A 24,546-nucleotide genomic window follows, 5' to 3' on the forward strand; every position below is an offset into this window, starting at 1 on the left:
CACAGCCAACCGTGACCAGGTCAACAAGCTCTTTGCACCCCGTCTTGTCTCTTTGCTCCCCGAAGCGGCAGATGGATAGGATGAAGGCCTGGATTCGCAGCGGGATCGACGGCCAACGACGAAGGCGGCGACTGGAGAGGGCCCGTGATAGAGTTGGGGCGCTGGCGGAGGGCGCGCCGGCTGGCCACGCGGATGGAGCCGGAGGTGGGCGTTAACGGCGGCGCCGTGGATGGCGATGGCGGTGCTGGAGCTCCAGGCAACAATCCGGCGACCACGTCGTTGTCGGCCGCATCCTCCGTCGTCGCTCCCCACGCCGGGCTCGTCGCCGCGGCCACGTCCTCCGCCGTCCGTGCCTCACGCCACGCGGAAGCTCGTCGCCGGAGTCCGCGATGCTAGGGGTTCGTCGGGGGCGGCCGCGTCGGAGCTCGTCGCCGGCGACCGCGTCCTCCGTCATGCACACCCATGCCACGCGGCTCGTCGCCACGGCCACATCCTCCACCGTCCGTGCCTCACGCCACGCTGAAGCTCGTCGCCAGAGTCCGCGATGCCGGGGGCTCGTCGGGGGCGGCCGCGTCGGAGCTCGTCGCCGGTGACCGCGTCCTCCGTCATCCACACCCATGCCACGCCGGAGCTCGTCGTTGACTTAGTTGCAGCAGCGCGCGTGAGAGAGATGTTGTAGAAAGAATAGCTAGGTAGAAGAAGAGTGGATTGGTTGGTGTCTATCCTATCCCATCGGGACGGTATACCGGTAGTTCAGCATTTCCGTAGGATTTTAAGGTTCTAAGATATCCTCTTTTCCAACAGATTACGTAAGGTAATGATGACTACGGGTGGAGCCCACCTGTCAATCCCTATTTCCTTTCTTTTCTTCCTCCTCTGCATCTTCTCTCTCGTTCGCTTGTTCTCCCGCACATGAGCTAGTGGCGGCATGAATGGGTGGCCGGTAGCGGACGACCTCGCGACGGCCGGCGACTGCAGCAATCGGGGGCCGGTGGTAGACGAGCTTGCAACGGACCAGCGCGGTACAAATCGGGGGCCATTGGCAGAACAAACGAGCTGGCGGCGGCGTGAACCAATTCGTCGACGGACGAGTCACGACAGCTAGCGGCTGACGAACTCGCACACACGGCCGAGCAATGCAGCGAGACGCTTTGGCACCGGCGGAGGAACGAATCAAAGGCGCGGTGGACGATCTTGGAGACCAGCCACAGCGTGAAGTGGATCTCACCGGAGGCGTGAATCGAGGTGGTGGCGGGACGAGCTCGGAGGCCGGCCGCAGCACGAAGCAGGGCTCACCAAAGGCGCGAATCGAGGCGGCAAAGGACGAGCTTGGGGGCCAGCCACAACGCGTCTCAGGGCGGCGATAGACAAGTTCGGGGGCCGGCCACGGTGCGACTTGGGCGGACAGCTCGAGACGACCGTCGGCGGCGCAATTCGAGGGCTGGCGACGCCATGAATTGAGGATCGACAATAGTGCAAATCGAGTCAGTGACGACGCGAATCGGCCGTCGGTTGTCATGTGCTGGTGGTGGATGACCTTGCGATGGGCCGACGACGTATAAGCTCTGGACTGCAGCGGAGCCGACGGCGGTGCGCGCGAATTTCCTGTGATCGACAGATTGGGAGTGAGTGGTCTTCTCTACGAGTGGAGAACGAGAATAACGGAGTTGGGATTTCTATTTTTTTGGGATGTTGATAGGAGGTCTGTTGGAGGCAATTTTTTGTGCAAAACTCTAAAATTTTAGGATTGGGAGTAGTATTGGGTATCTGTTGGGCATGAGTACTTAACTCTATCAAGTTCAAACAATCCTACGCTGGCTTAGTTCGAACCTGCAAATCAAACGAGGCAAGTTATTAGCAATTATTATAAATTTTAAAATGAGTTTATTTGAATTTAGAATACCATCTATATAAAAAGTGTTTATTCTTTAAAAGAAATGGAACCTTACAATAGTATTGTGATCGTGAATTCCTGATATTGGATTGAGCCCGAGAAACCAGAGAGCGCCCGTATGCGTAGTGCCATAACAATGGCTCTGATATGTAGTAGTTTGTTGATACTAGGTTTACCAAATTGTTTGGGGTGGGCGGTGGGGTTACCATCACCTTACGGATTAGCGGATACCGTGGTAACTGCGAGGTGTACCATGGTTTTAAAATTGAAAGGGCTACTGCATATGATAACCGCGATAACAATATGCTTTTGTAAACGGTTGGCATTTGGCACCCAAAACTCCGATAGTGCTTCGACGCCCGTCCACACACAATAGTAGTACGCAGTCACACTCCAAAGTACCAAAATGCAAAACAAACCAAAGTACTCACTGTTATCATACCATGCTTTGCACCCTTGCACCGGTGCAACACCACTACTAGAATTTCTTAGAAATAATATTTCTTAATAGAGAATTGCAAAAATATAATCATATACTCAAAATCACAAGTTTAGCACTATATCAAACAAACAAAATTCGACATGGTGTTTATCAAAATAACGGTTGTTCAACAGGTACCCTTATCAATAACGGTTGTTCGACATGACAATATAATCTTTTTGGATTCTTTATATCGTCCGTGTTTAGTTCGTGTGCCAATTGTTTTTTGAAGTATACGGACACACATTTGAAGTATTAAACGTAGATTAATAACAAAACAAATTACGGATTTCGCCTGTAAACCGCGAAACGAATTTATTAGGCCTAATTAATTCATCATTAGCAAATGTTTAATGTAGCATCATATTGTCAAATCATAGCGTAATTAGGCTCAAAAGATTCGTCTCGCAATTTACATGCAAACTATACAATTGATTTTTTTCGTCCATATTTAATATTTTATGTATTTGTCTAAATATTTGAGGTGACGGAATTTTTAATTTTTAGTTTGAAGGGAACTTAAACACTGCCGATGTACTCCGTATGTGTGCATGGGCTACTGTGAAGCAGGGACCTGTCGAGTGTCGACCACCCGGCGTCTGACATGCCATCCTACATGATGTGGCACAGTGGTAGGACCAATTAAATGTGTCGTCACGCTCACATTATTTTTGACGGTATATTTCTGTCGAAAAAAAGTTTATATCCTGAATATTTTTGAGGAGTATATTTTTCAAATTTAATTCATGCCCAAAGTGCTTGTGCTTAAGGTACTTTACCCTCGTGCTGCTACGCCCACGCGGAAATCACGCTCCAGTGCTCCACAGTCCACACACAGCAGCAGGTGCCGCGCGTAGCCTATCCCACGTTCCTGCCCCCTCGCCGAAATCTCTCGATTCCGCCTCTTCCGCTACTTTTAGATGAGAGCCAAGTTGTTGGTAATCTCACAAGGTACTTGTTTTGATTGTTCTTGACAGGTGCAACAGCTTTGTGTTCTGCCGCATTGTTGGGAGAAGCTGATGCTGTGAGATATCTTTTTGACCATGGGGCTGATCCTAATAAGATAGATGAGACAGGCTCTGTTGCTCTTCATCGTGCTGTGAAAAATGGTCTTTCTCTTCATGTCTACTATTATTTTTTTCCCCATTTTATGACTGTCTTGTTGAACATGTACTAATGGGTTCAAAATTTTAACCATCAAATCAAGAACCATTTTTGGTTTAATTGTGAAAAAAGTATAGTTAGTATTCATTGTTGTGACTGTTTGTTCAGGCTAGTTTTTGCACGTTGGATTAGCACTCCTATATTCTTTTTATGCTTGACTAGTGTGTGTTACCCACATGACAGGTAATCTACAAACCATCCTGCTATTTGAAGTATTCCTGTCTAAAATATTACTGTCGTTATTCTTTGCAAAGTAATGCTAGCTATATTGGTATTACTATTTATTCAACTCTTTCCCATTAGCGATGATTTTCCTGTTTTCATGTGCAGTATTATAACAGCAATTAGTTAATTGTTTAGCTAAGCACCTCTTAGACTAAGAGGCCTATAATTTCCTAAAATTTTTTTAGCTATGGCAAGATGGGTGGTTGGAAGGATCTATTTAGCACAAATGCTACTTTTACCTAAGGATCTTTTTAGCACAAATGCTACTTTTACCTAATTATGTAGTATGCTAATAATACATGTCCTTTTTTTTGACAGTACCATATTGTTTGTTCATTTTGTTTAGGGTATGAATAAGTAGTGCGTCTCTTGTTATCCAGTGGAGCCAGGGTTGATATAGCTGTTGCTCATGGGACACCACTACATATCGCTGTTTCCTATGGGAAGACTGGTGTTGTCAAGATTTTATTGGATCACCATGCAGATGTAATAAGAAATTTTGATTGTTTTTGTCATTTTCACTATCTTGATACAATCTGAATGTGTTTGTGTTCATTTGATATTTCACGCCATCGTAATTAACTGGCTATTAACATATTTTCTGCTGATAAGTCCAATAAATCATCCATAATATTGTTTTAGGTGCTTATGGTTGAATATTTTAATTGTTAATTTTCCTGGGCTATGAAATCATGACAATTTTGTTAACTGTATTTCCAAGCACTGGGTAACATATTAGTCTTAAACAGTTTAATTTTAACAAATACATACGAGATTGTTGCAAACACATGGAAATGCAGAGAAATATATGGTTGTTTATGTTTGTTCTGTTTTATCATTCTGCAGTCACATTTCTGCAACCAGTAGGGAGTGATTGTTTTTTATTAAATTAGTAGCCAAACAACACTTCAGGAGTTTGGGGTACCCCTATACTTACGGCTCTTCATTCTACTAAACATGGATTGGATGAATCTGATTGTTTGGAATGTGTAAGGCTGCTTGTCAAGGTCTGGAATCTGCTTCGCCTTTGTTTCTTCATATTTTCTTCTTCATCACTTCCTCCGTTTCACAATGTAAGACTTTCTAGCATTGCCCACATTCATTTAGATGTTAATGAATCTAGACATATATATGTGTTTAGATTCATTAACATCTATATATATGTGGACAATGCTAGAAAGTCTTACATTGTGAAACGGAGGGAATAGTTGAGAGTCTACTAGATTATTGTTATCCGTAGCGCTTGTATTCATCTCTAAGGGCTGTAGGCGTACATGTGTAGGAAAATTAGGAAACCCTTCATACAAAGGAAAATACAGAACATATATGTTTATTTAACAATTACATGGATTTTTGTGTGAAGCGCTTCTATATTGTGTATATTATAGTATAATTGCACAGGCTGGTTGTGATGTGAATTATGCTAGTCCAGGCTGGTGCTGATGTGAATTATGCTTATCCAAACACTCCCTTGGTGGTGTCCACGACAGCTGGCTTAACTGACTGTATCAAGTACTTGCTTGAGGTTCATGCAGATCCTAACATTCCAGATAAACAGGTGTGCTTTTGAGGCCCTGCTATTCTTTCTAAGTTGCTGTTCGTCTTAGTGCATGATCTAATACATGTGACTTTGAGTACTAAATTACTCTATAGGCTATTCTTTTTTTTTTCTATTCACGGGTATGTTAAGTATGTGCTCCTGACATGGTGTTCCATTCATACACTTGTGCATCTCTGTGTGCACTGGTGCACACCATGTATGATTCAATTTTAACCTGAATTACTTGTTGTAATCCAGTCAACTTTTTATCATTGGCTAGCCTTTCGAATTTAAGTCAATTAATACTTCAAATAAGTTAAGCATTTTTCTTTTTGAAAGTATTCTGGTGGGAAACCACCTCTGCAAGGTTCTTGCTTATTAAATAATCGTGCTCTCGATTCTTATATATGTTGATAAGTTTATCGTATAGGTTTATCTTCTTTCTTCTGTTACTTTGCAGAGCGGACTTACACCTATAGAAATTGCTGCAAGTGTTGGAAGAAGAGATCATGTGGAGATTCTATTTCCTTTCACTTCCCCTGTCAGAGCAGTAACAAACTGGACAGTTGAAGGAATTATTGCTCATGGGAAATCGAGACGCTTGATTCCCAAGGTTTGGCTTGAATTAGAAGTTCTTGGACCGTTCTATGCTTGTTCAGCTTGATGATTTGAACTATGTGTATATCTCTAATTTATCAAAAGTCATTCTTTTTCTCCTTTTCATTTTCATTTTCTTAGTTCCAAATTCTGAAGATAAAACGGTCACTTGATAGCTCTGGTCATGATCATTTGAATCCCCATTATTTGTGAGCTTTCATCATGCAGATTGTAGACTTGGATTCAAAGTTACAGTACCAAACATGAGCGTGTCCAGATACATAGCCAAAATCCCTTATATTTTGGGGCGGAAATCATATCTAATAAAAGTATTGCATGGTTTCCGCTTAAAAAAAGGATATGGTAACAGAACTGATACATATGATATAGTAAGAATCTGCCCCTTGTCTAAATAGGATAGTTGTGGCCTCTGCAAAGTTTTCTTTTCCTCTTGGAATTGTTTGTGTAGATGGATTAGACAATCCCTCCATATTGTTGTGTATATTTAAGCAGAGCAGTGTTCCCTGGTAATGAAAACATGCTCTGTAATCGTTGAGTGCCACCAATATCTTTTTAAATATTTTAGATTGGGCGTATGGGAGATGCATGTGTAGTTCCAACCCTCGCAAGCCTGTTGGATCTATTTGCACAAGCAAAAGGATTATTGGGGAGTTTTGTTCAATATACCTGTCTATCCAAACTAACCCCCACCTTGGTGTGCTTTTCAACTTTGTCTACGCTTGTGTTCCGTTCCCACGGGGATGCAACTTGCCAGCCAGTTGTTAGCACCTGGATAGCGCTCCATTTTTAGAACATTATCTATGAAAAGATGAAATGTTGCTCTTGCATTTTCAGCTTGCAGGTATTGACAAAATATGCTTATACTTTTATTTCAATTAATGACCTTAATTTGTTTTTCTGAAACAAAAGCCGTTTTTTATACATGTGTACTGTGAGCACTTATTTTCCATCTTTTTGTGAAGTTCTTAAACCATGTATGTTGCGTATTTTGTAGTTTGCGAGGCTTAATTTATGTTTATGGTTTAGGGTGAGTCATGTAGCAAGGTCAGTGACAGAAAGGCTGAGCTAAAATCACAGGGAGAAAAAGCCGTTAAGAGAAAGGACTACCTTGCTGCATCAAAGATCTACACTAAGGTATGCTTGCATCTTACTTGTTCCGTTATTTTGATGTTGTAGTGCTCTTGTGTGCATCACTGGTTCAATCTTCCTTGTGCTAGTGTGTAAGGAACAAAATAGTTTAACTTTTAAGAGAAGGGAAAATGTTCTGCCAAACTGTATTTTGTGCTTCTTATGTACTTTACTTTTATCTTCTTGGGAATGGCTCTAATTAGCTAAATCAGATGGCTATTTCCTATGTCTGATTATGTCATGGACACTGGACACTTTAAAGTTTTTCTGCGCCTAAGCAAATTGATCAGTTGACGGTTTGTGAGTACAAGTCTTAACCAAATTACGAACCAGTGTTGGATAAAATCTATGGCCTTCTAGATGTGTTGAAGTTGCTTTGTTAGAAAAAAGAATACATAGGAGGGACCATGCATCTTTGATTCTACGGAGTGGGGACTTCAACCCTCGTAGCCATTTTACAAATAACCTAAGAGAAAAGAAAAAGGAGAAACTAGACTGAAAGATTTGCATAAATAATATTTCTTTGTCTACGTGCTACTATGTTAGACAGCTAGTATATGGAAAGTTGGACACTACTAGCTACGGTAATTTTTGAATGGAAACTTCAGCTTAAAATGAACTATTGGTGGATGCATTCATCTGTAATAAAATTTCCCTTACTGTTTCACAAATTTGTTTTGCACATATTATGCAACTTTATCTTCAATTTGATGCAGGCGCTTGAGCTAGACTATTTTGATGCAACCCTGTATTCAAACAGAAGCCTTTGTTACCTACAAATTGGAAAAGCACAAAAGGCTTTGCTTGACGCAAAAAAATGTGTAAAACTGCGGCCTAAGTGGATGAAAGGTCACTACCGGGAAGGAGCTGCTTTGATGTTGCTAAAGGTCAGAAAAATTATTCCAGTGTGTTAATCACATGTTGCCCTTTACATCAGCTTGATGTCAAGCATCTGCCCAATTTTCTGCCCGCAGGAGCACAAGAAAGCATTCGAGGCATTCTTGAACGCGCTGAAACTGGATCCTGCTAATGCCGAGATTGAGAAAGTGATGTGGTAATGCTTCTGTCTATGATGTTTCGTACTACACCTATATATGGTTTTACCTGTGGAGTTTGGACGACAAATCACTTTCTTTTTTTTATGTAAGCAATGTGATTATACACGTATATACATATTTTGGCTGCTTGCACGTGCCAAGTTATTGATAAGCTTTGCTGCCCGGAATAGTTAGCCATAATCCATTGCATATAAATTGTAAATTATCCGGCCTACGTGTTACATTGGTATATGAGGCTTATTTGTTTGACATCAGGTTGTTCAGTGAATCAGGTAGTTGTTAGTATGAATATATCCTCAGAAATATGGATATTTAGAAAGTCTCGGTCTGCATCTAGCACCAAATACGTTGTAGCCCCTCTTTTGAGCTTCTTAACGTCATTTGGTTTAGAGTAAATTTCACGAGACTACATGCATTTTGACCAAACTACAGATTTAAGGTATTGTATCACAAAACTAAAGATTTAGCACTACATTTATCACAAAAGTACAGATTTAAGGCCAAGTATCATAAACTACATATTTAATGTTGAAGTTACCGTAAAACTATTGATTTAGTTTAAATAATTAGCACCATTGTTGGAGCTATAAACATTATAGTTTTATGACTAACTTGATTCCGGACCTGTAGTTTTATGATATTCTTTTGCTAAATATATAGTTTTGTGACACTCCATCTTAAATATATAGTTTTGGGATAAATTTGATGCCAAATCTATAGTTTTGTGATAATTTGGTGATAGTATATGTAGTTTTATGAAATTTATTCTTTGATTTACTTGCGCAGGGAGGCAGTTGAGGCGATGAAAAAGGATGATGCCGCTGAAGATAAAACTTAAGTCGGTTGATTAGATTGCATGTGCATATTTACTATACTACATGCTCTCATGCTGGGTTTGAACACTTCCAAGGGTCTGATCATATCGCATCTCTTGCAGAGAACTTAGTTACTGTATGCTTCTCTGTCCACCTTGTGTAGTTGTGTGGAGTTTGATGGCTATGTTCTGTCTAACATTCGCCGTGTTTAGTTTCAAACTTATTCTTCAAACTTTTAACTTTTTCATCGCATCAAAACTTTCCTACACACGTAAACTTTCAACTTTTTCGTCACATCGTTCTAATTTCAACTAAACTTCTAATTTTAGCGTGAACTAAACACACCCATTATATGGAGTAGTATTTCTCAATAACTAGTTTGAACTGTCTCTGACTAGTACGCCCTTGGATGGTTTCATGACATCAAACATACAGCGAGGTGGTAGCGATTGGCGAGACTCTATATTGAGATGTTTCCTGGAGTGATTTGTCATGAAAACTCAACGGACCTGCTCGCGATCTGATTCTTGGATACGCACTCGGCTTGGTAAATAGGTTAGGTAAATCCGTTAAATTTTGGTAAAACAAAGACAAGTGGTTTACTGTCAAATGTAAGCTAATATTTTGGTACGACGTCTAGGGCTATTTGCTTGGTTTGCAACAAACTAGGATAAGAAATAACCTGCATTACTTAAAGTTTGGTATTAAATGAGTTGGTCAAATTGTATCGATTCGGCGTCATCATTTCCATTTTTTTTTCAAATATAGCATAAACATAGACGCTTGTATATACGTGTGCACATTCATCTTAGAGCATATGCCTAATGTTTGTTACCGAGCTCGGTAGAAATGTGGTCCGGACAGCACGCGGTAGTAGCAGGAGATGAAGTCCATATTGTTTTGCAGGATGGTATGGTATAATGTACGTGGGGCATGTAAAAAAAAACTCACCAATCCCTTGGCTCCCGTGACTCCTTCCTGCGAGAAAAGAACCTGTTGATACTCATGGTATCGGAGGGTGAACTCCTTTAGCGGGGGACTGTGCAGCCCCCCTGTGTTAGTTCGGCCTAGGGGGGCAGCGAGTGAACGTTGAGAAGTTGGAGAGATGGAAATAGATGGCTATGTCGAGGGGGTCCGGCCCTCAAGATGGGTGAGACACAGCCACACAGGAGGTTTATACAGGTTTGAGCTGCTGAGAAGCGTAACACCCTACTTCTGTTGTATGATTATTTTTCTGAGCTTACAAAGTCTTTGAATCTCTAGTGAGCTAGAACTCAACCTTCGACCCAGTGTTTTTGGGATCCAACCCCCTCCTCAGCAGGTCTGAACCTCCTTTTATATCTTAAGGGGTTACCACATGCGCTCCCAAAGCCGCCTAGAGAGGAGGAAAATATTCCGTATATTAAATGTGTGTCTTGTGCCTTGGCTTGGAAGTCACCCATGCGTCGGCTGCCGTGCGGGGCCCATCAAATCATGCCGGCTGACATGACACGAGGGACGCCCCTGTCACTCACCATTTAATGGACGAAGACTTAAGGACGTGTGTACTGGGAACACAATCTAGGGCGCATCCGATGCAGTCATGCCTACTCCGGTTGGGATGAGTGGCTCAAGGCCCCCATCATCACGATGGGACAGGGCATACCTGCCACACGCCGCCTGACACACGGTCAGGGCATGGGCGGCTCGCCGCCGTCCCATCTGTCATTTGGCCTGCGACCGGTTGGTGACCGGTTGTTGGCCTGTCAGGTACGCAACATGCCGCATTTAGTACGGCGTGGTGCGCTTGCTCTGCCCGCATTAAAAGCAGTTAGGTGGGTGCTGGGCCGCGCTCACCTAACCCCATCCATGTGGCGAACGCGGGGAAGGGTTGGGGCAGCCCGACCCATCAGCTTAGAGGAGGTGGCCGCCACCTATCCACGGGCCCGACCCCCTCGTGGGGGGGGGGGAGCGCCACGTGGACACTAGGGGCGGCCTCTCCCTTCTAAGCTTGGTACCCCTGGACCTATATCGCTGACACATGGGTGTTGTGCAAATAACATAATTTATTCCTTATTGTAGGTAGTAGACATATAACCAGGTAGTAGTTATTTATCACTCTCACAATGCTTCTTGCTAGGTACTCCATGTTATAAGTCGTTTTGAGTGTAGTCAAAGTCAATCTGCTTTAAGTTTAACTAAGTTTGTAGAAAAAAGTAATAATGTTTTTAACCCAAGACAAATATATTATAAAAATATATCCAGTTATAGATTTAATTGAACTAATTTAGTATTATAAATATTACTATATTTTTATTGTTTTTTAAAGGGTATTTTTACCCGGCCTTTATATCCAACTGGATAAATGCAATCATTTTAAATTAAGAACTTAGCCTATCAAATAGGGAACTTAGCCCTCAAATAACCTAATTTAAAATTTACTCCTATAGAGATTTGAACTCGGGACCTTGGGGTGCTACTCAGGTCACTGTAACCACTAAGCTACATGCCCTTTCACAAATATTACTATATTTATCTATAAAACTTGATCAAATTTAAAATAGTTTGACTTTGACCAAAGTCAAAACGACTTATAACTTGAAACGAAGCGGAGGGAGTAACAAGGAAACTTACTATTGTACCTAGTTTTTATACAATATCTATAAAGCAAATCACTCTATTTAGCTTCTCTTCCTCACTTATCATCTCCTTGTGAGCAACGTTGGATACTATTATCTTGCCAAGGCATAACGATCTTGATCATAGCGTGTATCCTAATTTTTCGTACTATTCGATCCTACGTAATATCGTAACAGATTATACGATCTCATGGGATCGGTTAGGATTTTGATAATACATTCCCACGTAAGAAATATTTAAAATTAAGATGGATTCAGTCCGCTCAAAATTAAAAAGATCAATTCATTTTACTAACATCAATTGGGGTTTCTTCACTTTGAAGGAAAAACAAATGATTTGGATTTATAAGGATTAATTCCTATAAGTGTCACTTGGTTTGTACGGATGAAACATATAAAACGAAAGGAAAATTTCCTTTCCTACAACATATAGGGAGAGAACAAAAAAACATCTATTCTAACCTTTTGGAAAGTTTTTAGCTATTGATATGTGTATCAGTGTATGTATTCTTATTCTTACATGTTGAAATTTCTCCAAACTGAGCCAGCTCTTATAAACTCTATTTTTACATTATATCAGTACGAAATTTAACAAAAAAAATAAAATTTGATAATATCAGGAAGGTTGGTGAGCCCTGACGCGAACGTGGCGCTAAATTTTTTACATGGAGCGCTCGGGTTGAAAGCCAACACATCGCCTCTGTGAAAGCCCGTTGAGCGAAAAAGTTTTTAGCTAATCTCCTTTGCATATAGGTGCATAGGGCTGTCAAAAAAGCTCGAGGCTCGTGAGCTACTCGAGCTCGGCTCATCCTAGGCTTGATTCGAGCTCGGTTCGATCCAGACAAGCTGAGCCTGAGCCTTTCCCTAAGCTCGCGAGCTTTGTCGAGCCGAGCTCGAGCTTCTAACGAGCCTAGTAATATATGATTTTTGTTGTTATTTAATAAATTAGGAGATCAAATATGTTATTTGTATGTCTTATATTGACGTCATATATTTATTTTGTTCTTTTTTTCCTTTTCTATTAATACGATGAACTAGAAATTAATTATTTTTTTAAAAGATTATCTTTGAAATATATATTGTGTTACTTAAAAATCAAGCTCGGTAGTCGAGCTCGAGTCTAGGCAGATGAGCTCGCTCGAGCTCGGCTCGTTGACAACCCTATAGGTTCACACCGTTTGCCATCTTGTCCGGTCTACAGTCTGCTTGTTGCCACCCGATCTCCTTCCAGTGTTATTCAACACCCGTCCCTATAGCACACAGTAGTACTACCTTTATTTTTTAATATATAAACGCTATTGACTTTTTTTATAAATGTATGACCATTCGTCTTTTTTTTGCAAATATATAAAAGAAATAAAGTCATGTTTAAAGAACATCTGATGATAAATCAAGTCACAATAAAATAAAAAGTTAATTTCATTTCGAGCATGTTTTATTGCCAAAGTTTCACTTTGGACCATGCAGTCCAATCTTTACACTTTGGACTAGGTAAATTTACCTTTTATCACACAATAGACCACCCGAAACCACATCTTCAACACTTCAATAACTTTAAGCAAATTGTGAACGACATGCATGCTGGTGAACTTGTCATACCTTTATGAAGGAGACGCTAGACATGGCTAACGAAGATAGTTAGGGTGTCTATTATACAACAAAGATAAAAGTTACTTTGTTTAAAGTGAAAAGATTATGTATAAAGTGATCCAAAATGAAACATATACAATAAAATATAGCCCAAAGCGTAATTCACTTAAAAATAAATGATATTACATATTATTTTAAAATAAAATGAATGGTCAAATATATATTAAATGACGGAGGGAGTGTACTCGTCACGTCATATGCTTCGCACCTGTGCAAGCTGCAACACCAACACCAGTCCGTCGAATGCGACGCGTGCGAGTGCGACTACGGCCACACGGGACGGAGACCGCTACGCACGCTGGTTCCCTTTGGCCCCGCCGGCGTAGGCGCGTCGCCTTGTTTTCTCTTCTCTCCTCTCTCTCTGTTCCCGCCCCTTGGCCAAAATCTCTCTCTCTCTCTCTCTCTCACACAGCCTCACAGGCGGTTCCGCCTCTTCCGCTTCGGCTTCCTTCCCCTCGAAGCCATCGCTCGCTCAACCCCCCCCCCCCCCCCCACCAAAAACCCAAACCCCGCCGCGCCGCCGCGGAAGCCCACGGATGGATCCGCCGTCGCCGCCGGATGTGCTCAGCAGGTCCGACGTCCTCTCCTGGATCGCCGACCGCACGTCAATCGGTCAGTTCGTCGTACACCTCCCCGGCCACCGCCTCATCAAACCTAGCTAGTTCGCATCTCAATTTGGTTAGTATCTAATGGCGTTGCTTCTGCTTCGGTTCTTCGTCTCCTCCTCCTCCTCCCTCCAGGAAGCGGCGGCGGCGGCGGCTCGAGGGAGAGCGCGTTGCTGGAGGCCGTGGCGGAGGGGAACGTCCGCCGCCTGAAGAGTGAGTGCTCCTCCCTCCTCGTCTCACCGCCCTCCGACGCCGCGGCGGGTTTGATTTCTTCTCGTCGGGATTCGGCGCGGCGCGCGTGCGTGTGTGTGTGCGCTCGCGTATGTTACGGTTGCTCGTCGGCCTGCTTGCTTGTCCGTGTACGTGCGAGCGTGGCTGTTTCGATCGGTCTGCCTACGTTTTTTTTTCCTTCCGCGCATGTCACTTCCAGGGGCGGAGCCAGTATTTTGAGGCACCGGGGTCACACTAGCTAGTCTAAGCTAACGCCATGTTTAATTAGGCTCTAATTCTAAGATCATTTTTTTAATCTACAAATCTTTAGAGCCAAAAGATATTGGAACTAAATTAATTGTGGATTGAGATAATTTCGATGAGATATCATTATCTTAGACTAAACATAAAGTGTTAAATCACTTTAGTTAGTTATGTAGACATAAAACTCCAAATTTGGCAATAATTTATGAGCTAAAACTATATAATAATTGACAAACTACGCCTAATTATTTTGGGCACAAAAACAGGTCCCCAGAGTTGTTTATTAACTAAAAGGCCTAATGTGTAGTGTAGATGATTAGTAGAATTACTAGCCTAATTGCATGTATAAACACACTACATAGAAATAGCTAATTTGTTAAGTGATGAAATATGCTAATGGGTTAGCTGTGCGGTGGTGGTGGGCTGACGACACCATAACAAAGATGTTGGAAGATGTGATGAGCAGTTCTGAGCGTTTAGTCTATGAGCTGTTGCAGTTGAGCGGGCCAGGGTCAACAAGCATCGGGTTATGGGGTCACTTCTCACATATGAAGGAACACACTGGTTGGTTAGATATCATCAGTGTCATCTAACCCGGGTGATATAACGTAGTTCTGCCCCTGGTCACTTCGCAGGTTGCGCCAAGCTGCTAATGAATTAAGATCCTGCGGTAATCTGCTTATCTCTGATGGGCAATTATAGTATTGCTTGCATCGCGGTTGGATTTCGCTATGCTTTACAAGCTGGAAGTGCTTCACACCTTCAGCTTGGGATGTTTTCATGCTCTACAGTTGTGCTTGGCGAGATATGGTTTTGTGATTTGATGTTACTTTCCAATTATGACCCAGACATGGTAGTTTAGAATTGAATTTTTGTTGCACAATCTTTCACCATATCATGATTATCATTTTCTTCTATGAAACAGAAATGGTGAATAGAATGGATGAGAAGGACAGGGAAAAGCTTACTGATATGCATATAGATGGCATTGGGTTAATGCAAGTGGCAGCAAACCTGGGAAAAATTGAGGTCATCAGGTACCTTGTGGAGGAGCTTGGCTTTGACGTCAATGCTGGTTGCCTCTGTGGTGGTGCGCGCATTTCTTCCAGTAATTAATTGTATTTATTTATTTTTGGATTGTTTTATTAGTTTATTCAGAAATTATGTCAACCAAGCTGTTGCGTTTTACAATATTTAGTTCATACAATGCTACATTCTTTTATGTTTGATTGTGACATGTTATAAATAGTAGCAGCATAAGAAAGTTGGGCTGCTTTAGTTAGCAATCTGCTGTGATTGATAAAAAAATGTATTTTGGATTTGAGGTCATTTCTGAACTTGTACGCTACTTTCTAGATTTCATTCCATATATAACATAAGGTTCCATACAGGATCGATATATAGCATCCCATAATTCAGTGAGAAGCAAGCTGGGACATATAGCCTTTCCTAAAATGCAAACAAATGCATGCATCTACTCCGTGCAATGTGCCATTTTGTGGCCATCCTATGGTGAGATGGTCTTTTAGAAGGGACTATCTACATGCCATTTGACAAATTTTTTATTCAAAATCACCTGGATTTTTGAACCTCTCCATTATCAACTCCTAGCTTACATTAGAGCAATACGAAGAAGAAACTCATTAACAAGATTAAAAAGAATAAGTAGTTTCATTAGAAAATACAATATGATTAATTTTTTTTTGATAAATTAGAATACAAAAAGTTACATAGAAATCTAAAAAGTTAAAGCGTGTTAAAAGTAGTGTAAGAGTAATATTTACATTGTAACTTAGACTATGGTTTCTCTTTGTCAACATTGCCTTCATCTCTCTCCCGTGTTAAAGTCGAGTTGTCATCCAATCATATTATTGGGTAGTGGAAAAGGTAAAGGCTGCATGCAAAATATTTGCCACCTATGCCCTGCACCTGGGGAACGAGTGAACAAGAAAACTTGGTTGTGCCTGCTGCCTGGGGATGATGAGGCCAAAAAAAAAGGGACACATATCTCGAGGTATATCGAACGGTTAAAAAATGAGTAATTTTATGCTAAAATTCTGTCGAAAGATTTATAGCAAACCCGCTTTCAGAAATCGTATTATTTACCATGCTACTAGGATTTCAGCTTGACCGCTGAAATCTTTTGGATGAGAGCCAAGTTGTTGGTAACCTCACAAGGTACTTGTCTTCATTGTTGTTGACAGGTGCTACAGCTTTGGGTTGTGCCGCATTATTTGGAGAAGTTGATACTGTGAGATATCTTCTTGACTGTGGGGCTGATCCTAATAAGATAGATGAGACAGGCCATGTTGCTCTTCATTGTGCTGTGAAAAATGGTCTTTCTCTTCATGCCTACTACTATGTTTTCTCATTTCATGACTAAGGATGTCTTGCTGAACATGAACTGATGGATTCACCGCAAAATTTAACCATCAAATGAAGAACCATTTTGGGTTTAATTATGAAAAAAATATATTTAGTAATCCATTTTTGTGACTGCTCTCTCGGGGTAGTTTCTAAACATTGGATTATAACACTCTCCTATATTCTTTTTTGCTTGGCTAGTTTGCTTGCTGTACTCTCCTATACTCTCGTACATTGGATTAACACTCTCCTATTATTTGAAGTAAAGCTGTCTAAAATATTATCCTCATTATTCTTTGTAAAGTTCTGTTAGCTATATTTTTTTTACTGTTTATTCAACTATTCCCCCACAAACGATCATTTTCCTGTTGTCCTGTGTAGTATTATAAAAACAAGCAGTTAAGTATTTAGCTAAGCACCTCACCAAGAGGCCTATAACTCCTGCCATTTTTAGCTTTGGCAAGAAGTTAGTTGGATCTTTTTAGCACATATCCTACTTTTACCTAATTATGTAGTGTGCTAATAATACTTGTTCTTTGTTATGACAGTACCATGTTGGTTGTTCATTTTATTTAGGGCATGAAGAAGTAGCACGTCTCTTGTTATCTAGTGGATCCAGGCTTGATATAGCTGTTGCTCACGGGACACCACTACATATTGCTGTTTCCTTTGGGAAGACTGGTGTTGTCAAGATTTTATTGGATCACCATGCAGATGTAATAACTATTTTCACGTTTTTTTCATTTGCATTATTCTTGTAGCTCGATACAATCTGAATGATTTGTGTGCTTGTGTTCATTCGGTATTTCATGCCTTCGTAGTTTACTGGCTCTTAACATATTTTGTGCTGATAAATCAAATAAATCATTTCATAATATTGTTTCAGGCGCATTATATATATATATATATATATATATATATATATATATATATATATATATATATATATATATATATATATATATATATATATATATAGAGAGAGAGAGAGAGAGAGAGAGAGAGAGAGAGAGAGGAGCTGGATAATATGAACCTTGGTTCATATGCACCTCACTCATTTGGGTGACATGTGTACACATTATAATCACTGTAAGATGTACCTATCTAGCTTTGTGCCCTTATAGTGTGAGCAGGGGTTGGTACATGATCTAATTGCCAAGACCAAAAATGCCCTTGAAGTAGTACTCCACTCCTATTGGACAATGGCTCATCACTCACTCACAATTCTCTGTTAACCCATGCGCATGATAGTGCTAGAAGGTAGAATCACTTGATTAAGTCATATCATTAATAACCGTTGCTAGCACTTAATTGGCTAAGTATCTGATTTTTATGTTTTGACATTTCACCTCAAATAATTTCTTTTGGTGATTTTGATTTCACATGAGCTCTCATAATGTTTTGCGTTACATCAATTGTTTAACAAAAAAATGTCAACCCGTGTATATAACAAATCGATATTTCATTTTGTAACTGCCTTTTTTGGTGAATGGTGATATACTGTTCTTGTAAATGTAGATATATAGATATGTTGAAATTTTATTGTATGTACATATATAGATCAAACTTTCTTTTTGTAAAATGTTATAATGGTAAATTGACATGTATTATTTTCTATATTACATTTGTAGGTACATCATTTAATGTAAATCTAGCTATATGTCATTATTTCGAATATGTATGACATTTCATATGAATTTGAAAATATGTATAAAATTTAAAATGCACCACAAAAGTATCACGTGAGTTGTCCCGGACCTCTTTATTGGAGTAATGTACACGTTGCATAATCTTATAATTCATATTATCTTATATATGCACGTTAGATTTTTATTCAAAAATGATATAGCTGCAAATTTTCTCCTGCCAACTGCCATAATATCCTTCCTTTGGTGGATCTTAGCTGAGGTATTATTTACATATTTCATTTAGTAAAAGATCAATTTATTAGGTGTATATTAATTATGTAGTTATAGAAAAAAGTATGGGTACTTATTTCTGAAAAAAAAGTACCATGCACAGTTGCACACCGTGGGATGAAGAACTCAAAACAACACTTAAAAAAAGTAATATTAACTGTGTGTTTAGCATGAAAGAGAGCTATAATTTAGCTGAGGGGTAAAGTTGGAAGATTAGAAAGTGAGGTCAGGAGGCACAGTGACATTCGTACCACTCCTCTTTCTTTGCCTTCACAGCAAGCCTTCACAAGTACAGAGCAATGAATATTTAGGTAGCACGCATCTTAAAGCACACCAACGATTCAGATTTTAGGTGCAAGTGAACCTGGGTATGTATATATATGGCTGTTAATGCTTGTTCTATTTTTACATTCTGCAGCAACATTTTTGTAACCTGTTGAGTTATCTCACTTGTGTAATGATTTTATTTTCTATATTAAATTTGTAGCCAAATAACACTTCAGGAGTTTGGGGTACCCCTATACTCACGGCTCTTCATTCTACTAAACATGGATTGGATGAATCTGATTCTTTGGGATGTGTAAAGCTGCTTGTCAAGGTCTGGTATCTGCTTCACCTTTGTTTCTTCATAGTATCTTCTTTATTAGTCGGGAATCTATTAGTTACTATTATTATCAATAGTGCTTGTATTCATCTCTAAGGACTGTAGGCCCTAATATATGCATGTACATGTAGGAAAATAAGGAAACCCCTCAGGGAAAATACGGAACATAGTATATGTTTATCCAACAACTATATGGATTTCTGTACGAAGCATCTCTATATTGCGCATATTAATTGCACAGGCTGGTCCTGATGTGAATTATGCTAGTCCAGGCTGGTGCTGATGTGAACTATGCTTGTCCAAACACTCCCTTGGTGGTGGCCACGACAGAGGGTTTAACTGATTGTATGAAGTACTTGCTTCAGGTTCACGCAGATCCTAACATCCCAGATAAACAGGTGTGTGCCTTTTATGCCCTATTATTCTTTTTAAAGTTGCTGTCTTCTCAGTGCATGATATAATATAATTGATTTTGAGTACTAAATCATTCTATCAGCTATTCAATTTTTTTTTTCTATCAGCTATTCACATGCATACGCTTGTTCATCAATATGTGCACAAGTGCACACCATGTATCATTCAACCTGAATAACCTGTTCTAATTCAGTTAACCTTTTATTATTGCCTTTTGAATTTAAGTCAATTAATACTTCAAGCAAGTTAACGTGTCTCTTCATGAGAGTATTCAGGTGGAAACCACCTCCACAAGGTTCTTATTTTATAATCATGCTCGCGATTGTAATTTATTTTTGTAAGTTTATCGTATAGGTTATCTTTCTTCTTTTACTTTGTAGAGCGGACGCACACCAATAGAAATCGCTGCAAGCTTACGAAAAAGAAATCATGTGGAGATTCTATTTCCTTTCACTTCCCCTGTTAGAGCAGTAACAAATTGGACAGTTGAAGGAATTATTACTCATGGGAAATCAAGATGCTCAATGCCCAAGGTTAGGCTTGAACTGAAAGTTGTCAGACCGTTCTATGGTTTTTTACCTTGATGATTTAAATTACACGTATATTCTAGTTTGTCGAAAGTGATTCTCACTCTCTCTTATTCACTTGTACTTTCTTAGTTCCAAATCCCAAAGATAAATGATTCAGCTGATAGTTCTTGCCATGATCATTTTCCCCATATGTGAGCTTTCATCATTCAAATTTTAGTCTTGGATCGGAAGTTTGCAACAGTACCAACCTAATCTATATTTAATTGTCACTTAATGTTATTGTAGCTTATAAAAGAATTGCATGGTCTCTGCTTAGAAAAATAAGATATGGTAAGAAAACTGTTCTGTATGAAATAGTAAGAATCTGCCACTTAAATGTTTACATAAGAGAGTTGTGCCTTGCAAAGTTCTCTTTTCCTCTAGGGCTTGTTTTTGTAGATGAGGATTAGACAATCCCTTTGGATTATTGAGGTTTTTTTAAATTCCTTGGTAATGAAAACGTGCTCTGGAGTCTGGATACCTATCAAGTGAAACTTCTGAACCTTTCAGTGCCACCAATATCTTTTTAAATATTTTAGATTGGGCATATGGAAATGTTATGTGTAGCGCCAACAAGCCCCCATCTATCTATTTGCACAAGCAAAAGTATCATTGGGGATTTTTGTTCAATTTACCTTTCTATCGAAAAAGGCCCCAACTATCTAAACAAGCCCTTGTGTGCTTTTCTCCTTTGTGCAATCACTGCTGGGAACCCATCTTTAGTCCCGGTTCGCAACCCCCTTTAATCCCGGGTATGCAACCGGGACGTCCAATCTAGGACTAAAGATGCTCATCTTTAGTCCCGGTTGAAATAACTGGGACTAAAGATGGATCTTTAGTCCTGGTTGGTAACATCAAACAGGACTAAAGTTCTTTTTTTTCATTGTTTTTTGCAGTTTGCATATTGATTTAGAGCCAAACTCACCAACATCACAAATTCACATATCGAATGAACATATTCAAATTGACATCACAAAATCACATCATAGATCAAATTGACATCACAAAATCATAGATCGAACGAACATCACAGATCAAATTGACATCACAAATTTACAGATTGAATGTACACCACAGATCAAATTGACACCACAAATTCACAAAAACATCTAAACAACAAGAACATCACATATCAGATTGCCCGCCGCCTGCCTCCTCCCCTCCCGCCAGATCCGGCGGAAGGAAGGGCGCCGCCGCTGCCCTCTGCCTCCTCGTGCGCCGCCACTGCCCGCCGCCTGCTCGCTGGCTTCCTCGCTCTGCTGCCCGCTCCCTGACCAAATGGATGGATGGATGGATGTGGGGGGGTCAGATAGAAGAGAGATAAATGATTTCATATATACAGCTTGAGGGAAGAGATAGGAGGAAAGGGAGGAAGAAAAGATGAGGACGGAGTTTGCGAGGAGGAGAGGACACTTTTGTCCCGGTTGGTGTTACCAACCGGGACTAAAGATAGTGGGGGCCTGACACTTTTTGAACCGGGACTAAAAATGATCTTTAGTCCCGGTTGGTGTAAAGGGTCGTTGGGCTTTTGAACCAGGGTTACAGATCTTCTTTAGCCCCGGTTCCTATTCGAACTGGGACTAATGTGATTTTTGTAATCCCAGCAAAGATCACTTCTCCAGTAGTGAATTGTGCGTGCTTGTGTTGCTGTTCCCATGAGGATGCAACTCGCCAGCCAGTTATTAGCATCTGGAGAAGGCTCCATTTTTAGAGCATTATCTATGGAAAAGAAAATGTCGGTATTGCATTTTCAACTTGCACATACATATTGACAAAATATGTTTACGCGCTTATTTCAACTAATGAGCTCAACTTTTTTTCTGAGACAAAAATCATTTTTTACATGTGTATTGTGCACATATTTTTCTGTCTTTCTGTGAACTAAACCATATAAGTTGCATATTCTGTAGTTTGTCAGGCTAACTTTATGTTTCAGATTAAGGATGAGCCATGTAGCAAGGTCAATGACAGAAAGGTTGAGCTAAAATCACTGGGAGGAAAAGCAGTTAAGAGAAAGGACTACCTTGGTGCATCAAGGATATACTCTGAGGTATATGCTTGCATCTTGTTCTATTTTAATGTTGTATTTGGCGCTATCGTGTGCATCATTGTTTTCAGTCTTCCTTGTGCTAATAAGGAGCAAAATACTTTTTAAAATAAGGGGGATAATATTATGCCAAACTATGTTTTCTGCTTGTTTTATGGCTTATTACTATAGTTTCCAGTTTGCTAAATTATATGGCTATTTTCCTACATCTAATTGTGTCGTGGACACTAGACACCTTAGAAATTTGTGTGCCTAAACAAATTGACCAGTTGGCTGTTTTCAACTTCAAATATTTACCAATTTACTAACCTTTGTATTGTGCAAACTATGCGGTGTTGGATAAAATCTAGGGTAAAATTTATGAAATCTTCTAGATGTGCTGAAGTTGTTTTGTTAGAAAAAGGAGGAATACATGGGAGGGGCCACACATCTTTGATTTTATGGACTGGGACTTCAACCATCATAGTCATTTTATGAATAACCTATGAAGAGAAGAAAAAGGAGAAACTAGATTAAAGGATCTACATAAATAGTACTCCATATTTCCTTTTTTGGGTGCTACAATGTTAGGCAGGTTGTATGTGGAAAGTTGGACACTACTAGCTACGGGCTCATGATGTGCCATTCATCTGTAACTAAATCTTCTCTACTGTTTCATTCTGTTATTGGGCACGTACTCCATTATGCACCTTTATCTTCAATTTGATGCAGGCACTTGAGCTAGATTATTTTGATGCAACCTTGTATTCAAACAGAAGCCTTTGCTATCTACGAATTGGAGAAGTGCAAAAGGCTTTGCTTGACGCAGAAATGTGTGTAAAACTGCGACCTGAGTGGGTGAAAGGCCACTACCGGGAAGGAGCTGCTTTGATGTTGCTGAAGGTCAGAAAAAATGTTGCAGTGTGCTACTCACATGTTGCCCTTTACGTCAGCTTGATATCAATCATCTGCCCAATTTTCTGTGCACAGGAGCACAAGAAAGCATTCGAGGTGTTCTTGAATGCATTGAAACTGGATCCTGCGAATGCTGACATTGAGAAAGTGTTGTGGTAATGCTTCTATATGTCATGTCTTATGTCGTCTACGGATTTTGTCTATGGAGTCAGGACGACAAATCATTTTCATCTTCATGTAGGCAGTGCCGGTTATTCTTTTATATACATATCGGTGGCTGCTTTGCACGTGCGAAGTTATTGATAAAGCTTTATTACCCGAATTAGTTTAGCTACAATGCATTGTTTGGTTCATAATAATAAATGGTAAATTATCCAGCCTCATGATAAAAAAATTATCCAGCCACTGACTTGCTATATTCGTATGAGGCTTATGTATTTCATCATCTAAAAAAAAATGAGGCTTATGTATTTGGCATTAGGTTTGTTCGGTGAATCAGGTAGTATGCATATTTCCTCTACCAACGTTTTAGCTAGCCTCTGGGCTTTTCGGCTTACTTACCAATTTGATTTAACTTGCGCAGGGAAGCATTGGAGGCGATGAAAAAGGATGATGCTGCTGAAGAGAAAACCTTAAAGTCGGTAGATTACACGCTCCATTTGCAGATGCATATATGCTGTCCTGCTGGGTCTGAAGTGAACGCTTCTTTTGGGGTCTTTTGACCATATCGCATCGCTTGGGTAGAGAACCTAGTTACTGTATGTTAATGCGTTCAACTTTTGGAGTTTGATGGTTGTGCTATGTTTTGTCCAACATTTTATCTTTCTCGATTACTCGTACGAACAGACTCTTGGTATGTTCTGCTTAGATACACTGTGTTGCTTGCGTTCTTGTGCACTCTTGTATGATCTGCTTAGATCGGTTGTTTTGGTGGTGTTGGGCACGAGCGCCCTCATTGTGTATAGCTAAATGTGCTTTAGGTATTCCATGTCAAATCCCGTGTTTTCATTTTTTAAAAAACAAAAGAACTTTAGGTGAAAATCTTCTCGCAATAATCGGTGTATGAAAATAATTATTCCCTCTGTTTTTTTAATATATGATTTTATTGACTTTCGAGATATTTTTGACAAATCGTTTTATATTTTTTAAAAAATATGTAATTATTATTTATTTTATTGTGATTTGATGTATAATCAAATGTTTTTTAAGCATGATTTAAATATTTTTATATTTGCATTAAAATTTTGAATAAGTCGAATGATTAAACGTTGATAAAAAAAATAACTACGCCATAAAAACGGAGGTAGTATTTGCTATAACTATCAAACTTGTATATTGATGAAATCTGTCATCTCCAAACGAAATGTAACCAGTAGTGATTTCGTTTCCAAGATATTGTTCTGGATATCCCGGGCTGTGGAGATTTGAAAATACGGTTATTTGGACGTGGGATTTCATTCAAACA

The 24,546-nt window shown here is 40.0% G+C and overlaps 2 protein-coding genes and 1 pseudogene across 2 annotated transcripts; all 3 read left to right on the top strand.

Annotated features, from left to right (window-relative positions):
* The first annotated feature begins 192 nt into the window (after positions 1-192).
* LOC107276668 (uncharacterized) lies at positions 193-9,339 on the top strand (annotated as a pseudogene).
* Positions 9,340-13,690: 4,351 nt separating this feature from the next.
* Positions 13,691-15,386, top strand: LOC136355680 (uncharacterized). The gene is made up of 3 exons (XM_066308503.1): positions 13,691-13,803; positions 13,932-14,009; positions 15,196-15,386. The coding sequence occupies exons 1-3, from the start codon at positions 13,728-13,730 to the stop codon at positions 15,384-15,386; spliced, it is 345 nt and encodes a 114-aa protein (XP_066164600.1). The 5' UTR covers positions 13,691-13,727.
* A 1,093-nt stretch (positions 15,387-16,479) lies between these two features.
* On the top strand, positions 16,480-23,966 carry LOC4333724 (uncharacterized). The gene is made up of 9 exons (XM_066308968.1): positions 16,480-16,606; positions 17,211-17,350; positions 19,041-19,151; positions 19,430-19,555; positions 19,952-20,104; positions 22,077-22,190; positions 22,899-23,069; positions 23,157-23,236; positions 23,665-23,966. The coding sequence occupies exons 4-9, from the start codon at positions 19,505-19,507 to the stop codon at positions 23,801-23,803; spliced, it is 708 nt and encodes a 235-aa protein (XP_066165065.1). The 5' UTR covers positions 16,480-16,606; positions 17,211-17,350; positions 19,041-19,151; positions 19,430-19,504; the 3' UTR covers positions 23,804-23,966.
* The last annotated feature ends 580 nt before the right edge of the window (positions 23,967-24,546 follow it).

This window comes from Oryza sativa, chromosome 3, assembly GCF_034140825.1.
Source record: "Oryza sativa Japonica Group chromosome 3, ASM3414082v1".
NCBI lineage: Eukaryota > Viridiplantae > Streptophyta > Magnoliopsida > Poales > Poaceae > Oryza > Oryza sativa.

What these genes read in the sequence shown, in the direction of transcription:
- LOC136355680 (XM_066308503.1), top strand. Translation starts at nt 13,728, where the DNA reads ATGGATCCGCCGTCGCCGCCGGATGTGCTCAGCAGGTCCGACGTCCTC. An exon ending in CGCCGACCGCACGTCAATCG is followed by an intron (nt 13,804 to 13,931) that starts GTCAGTTCGTCG and finishes TCCTCCCTCCAG; the next exon opens with GAAGCGGCGGCGGCGGCGGC. An exon ending in GAACGTCCGCCGCCTGAAGA is followed by an intron (nt 14,010 to 15,195) that starts GTGAGTGCTCCT and finishes TCTATGAAACAG; the next exon opens with AAATGGTGAATAGAATGGAT.
- LOC4333724 (XM_066308968.1), top strand. Translation starts at nt 19,505, where the DNA reads ATGAAGTACTTGCTTCAGGTTCACGCAGATCCTAACATCCCAGATAAA. An exon ending in CATCAAGGATATACTCTGAG is followed by an intron (nt 22,191 to 22,898) that starts GTATATGCTTGC and finishes AATTTGATGCAG; the next exon opens with GCACTTGAGCTAGATTATTT. An exon ending in GACATTGAGAAAGTGTTGTG is followed by an intron (nt 23,237 to 23,664) that starts GTAATGCTTCTA and finishes TAACTTGCGCAG; the next exon opens with GGAAGCATTGGAGGCGATGA.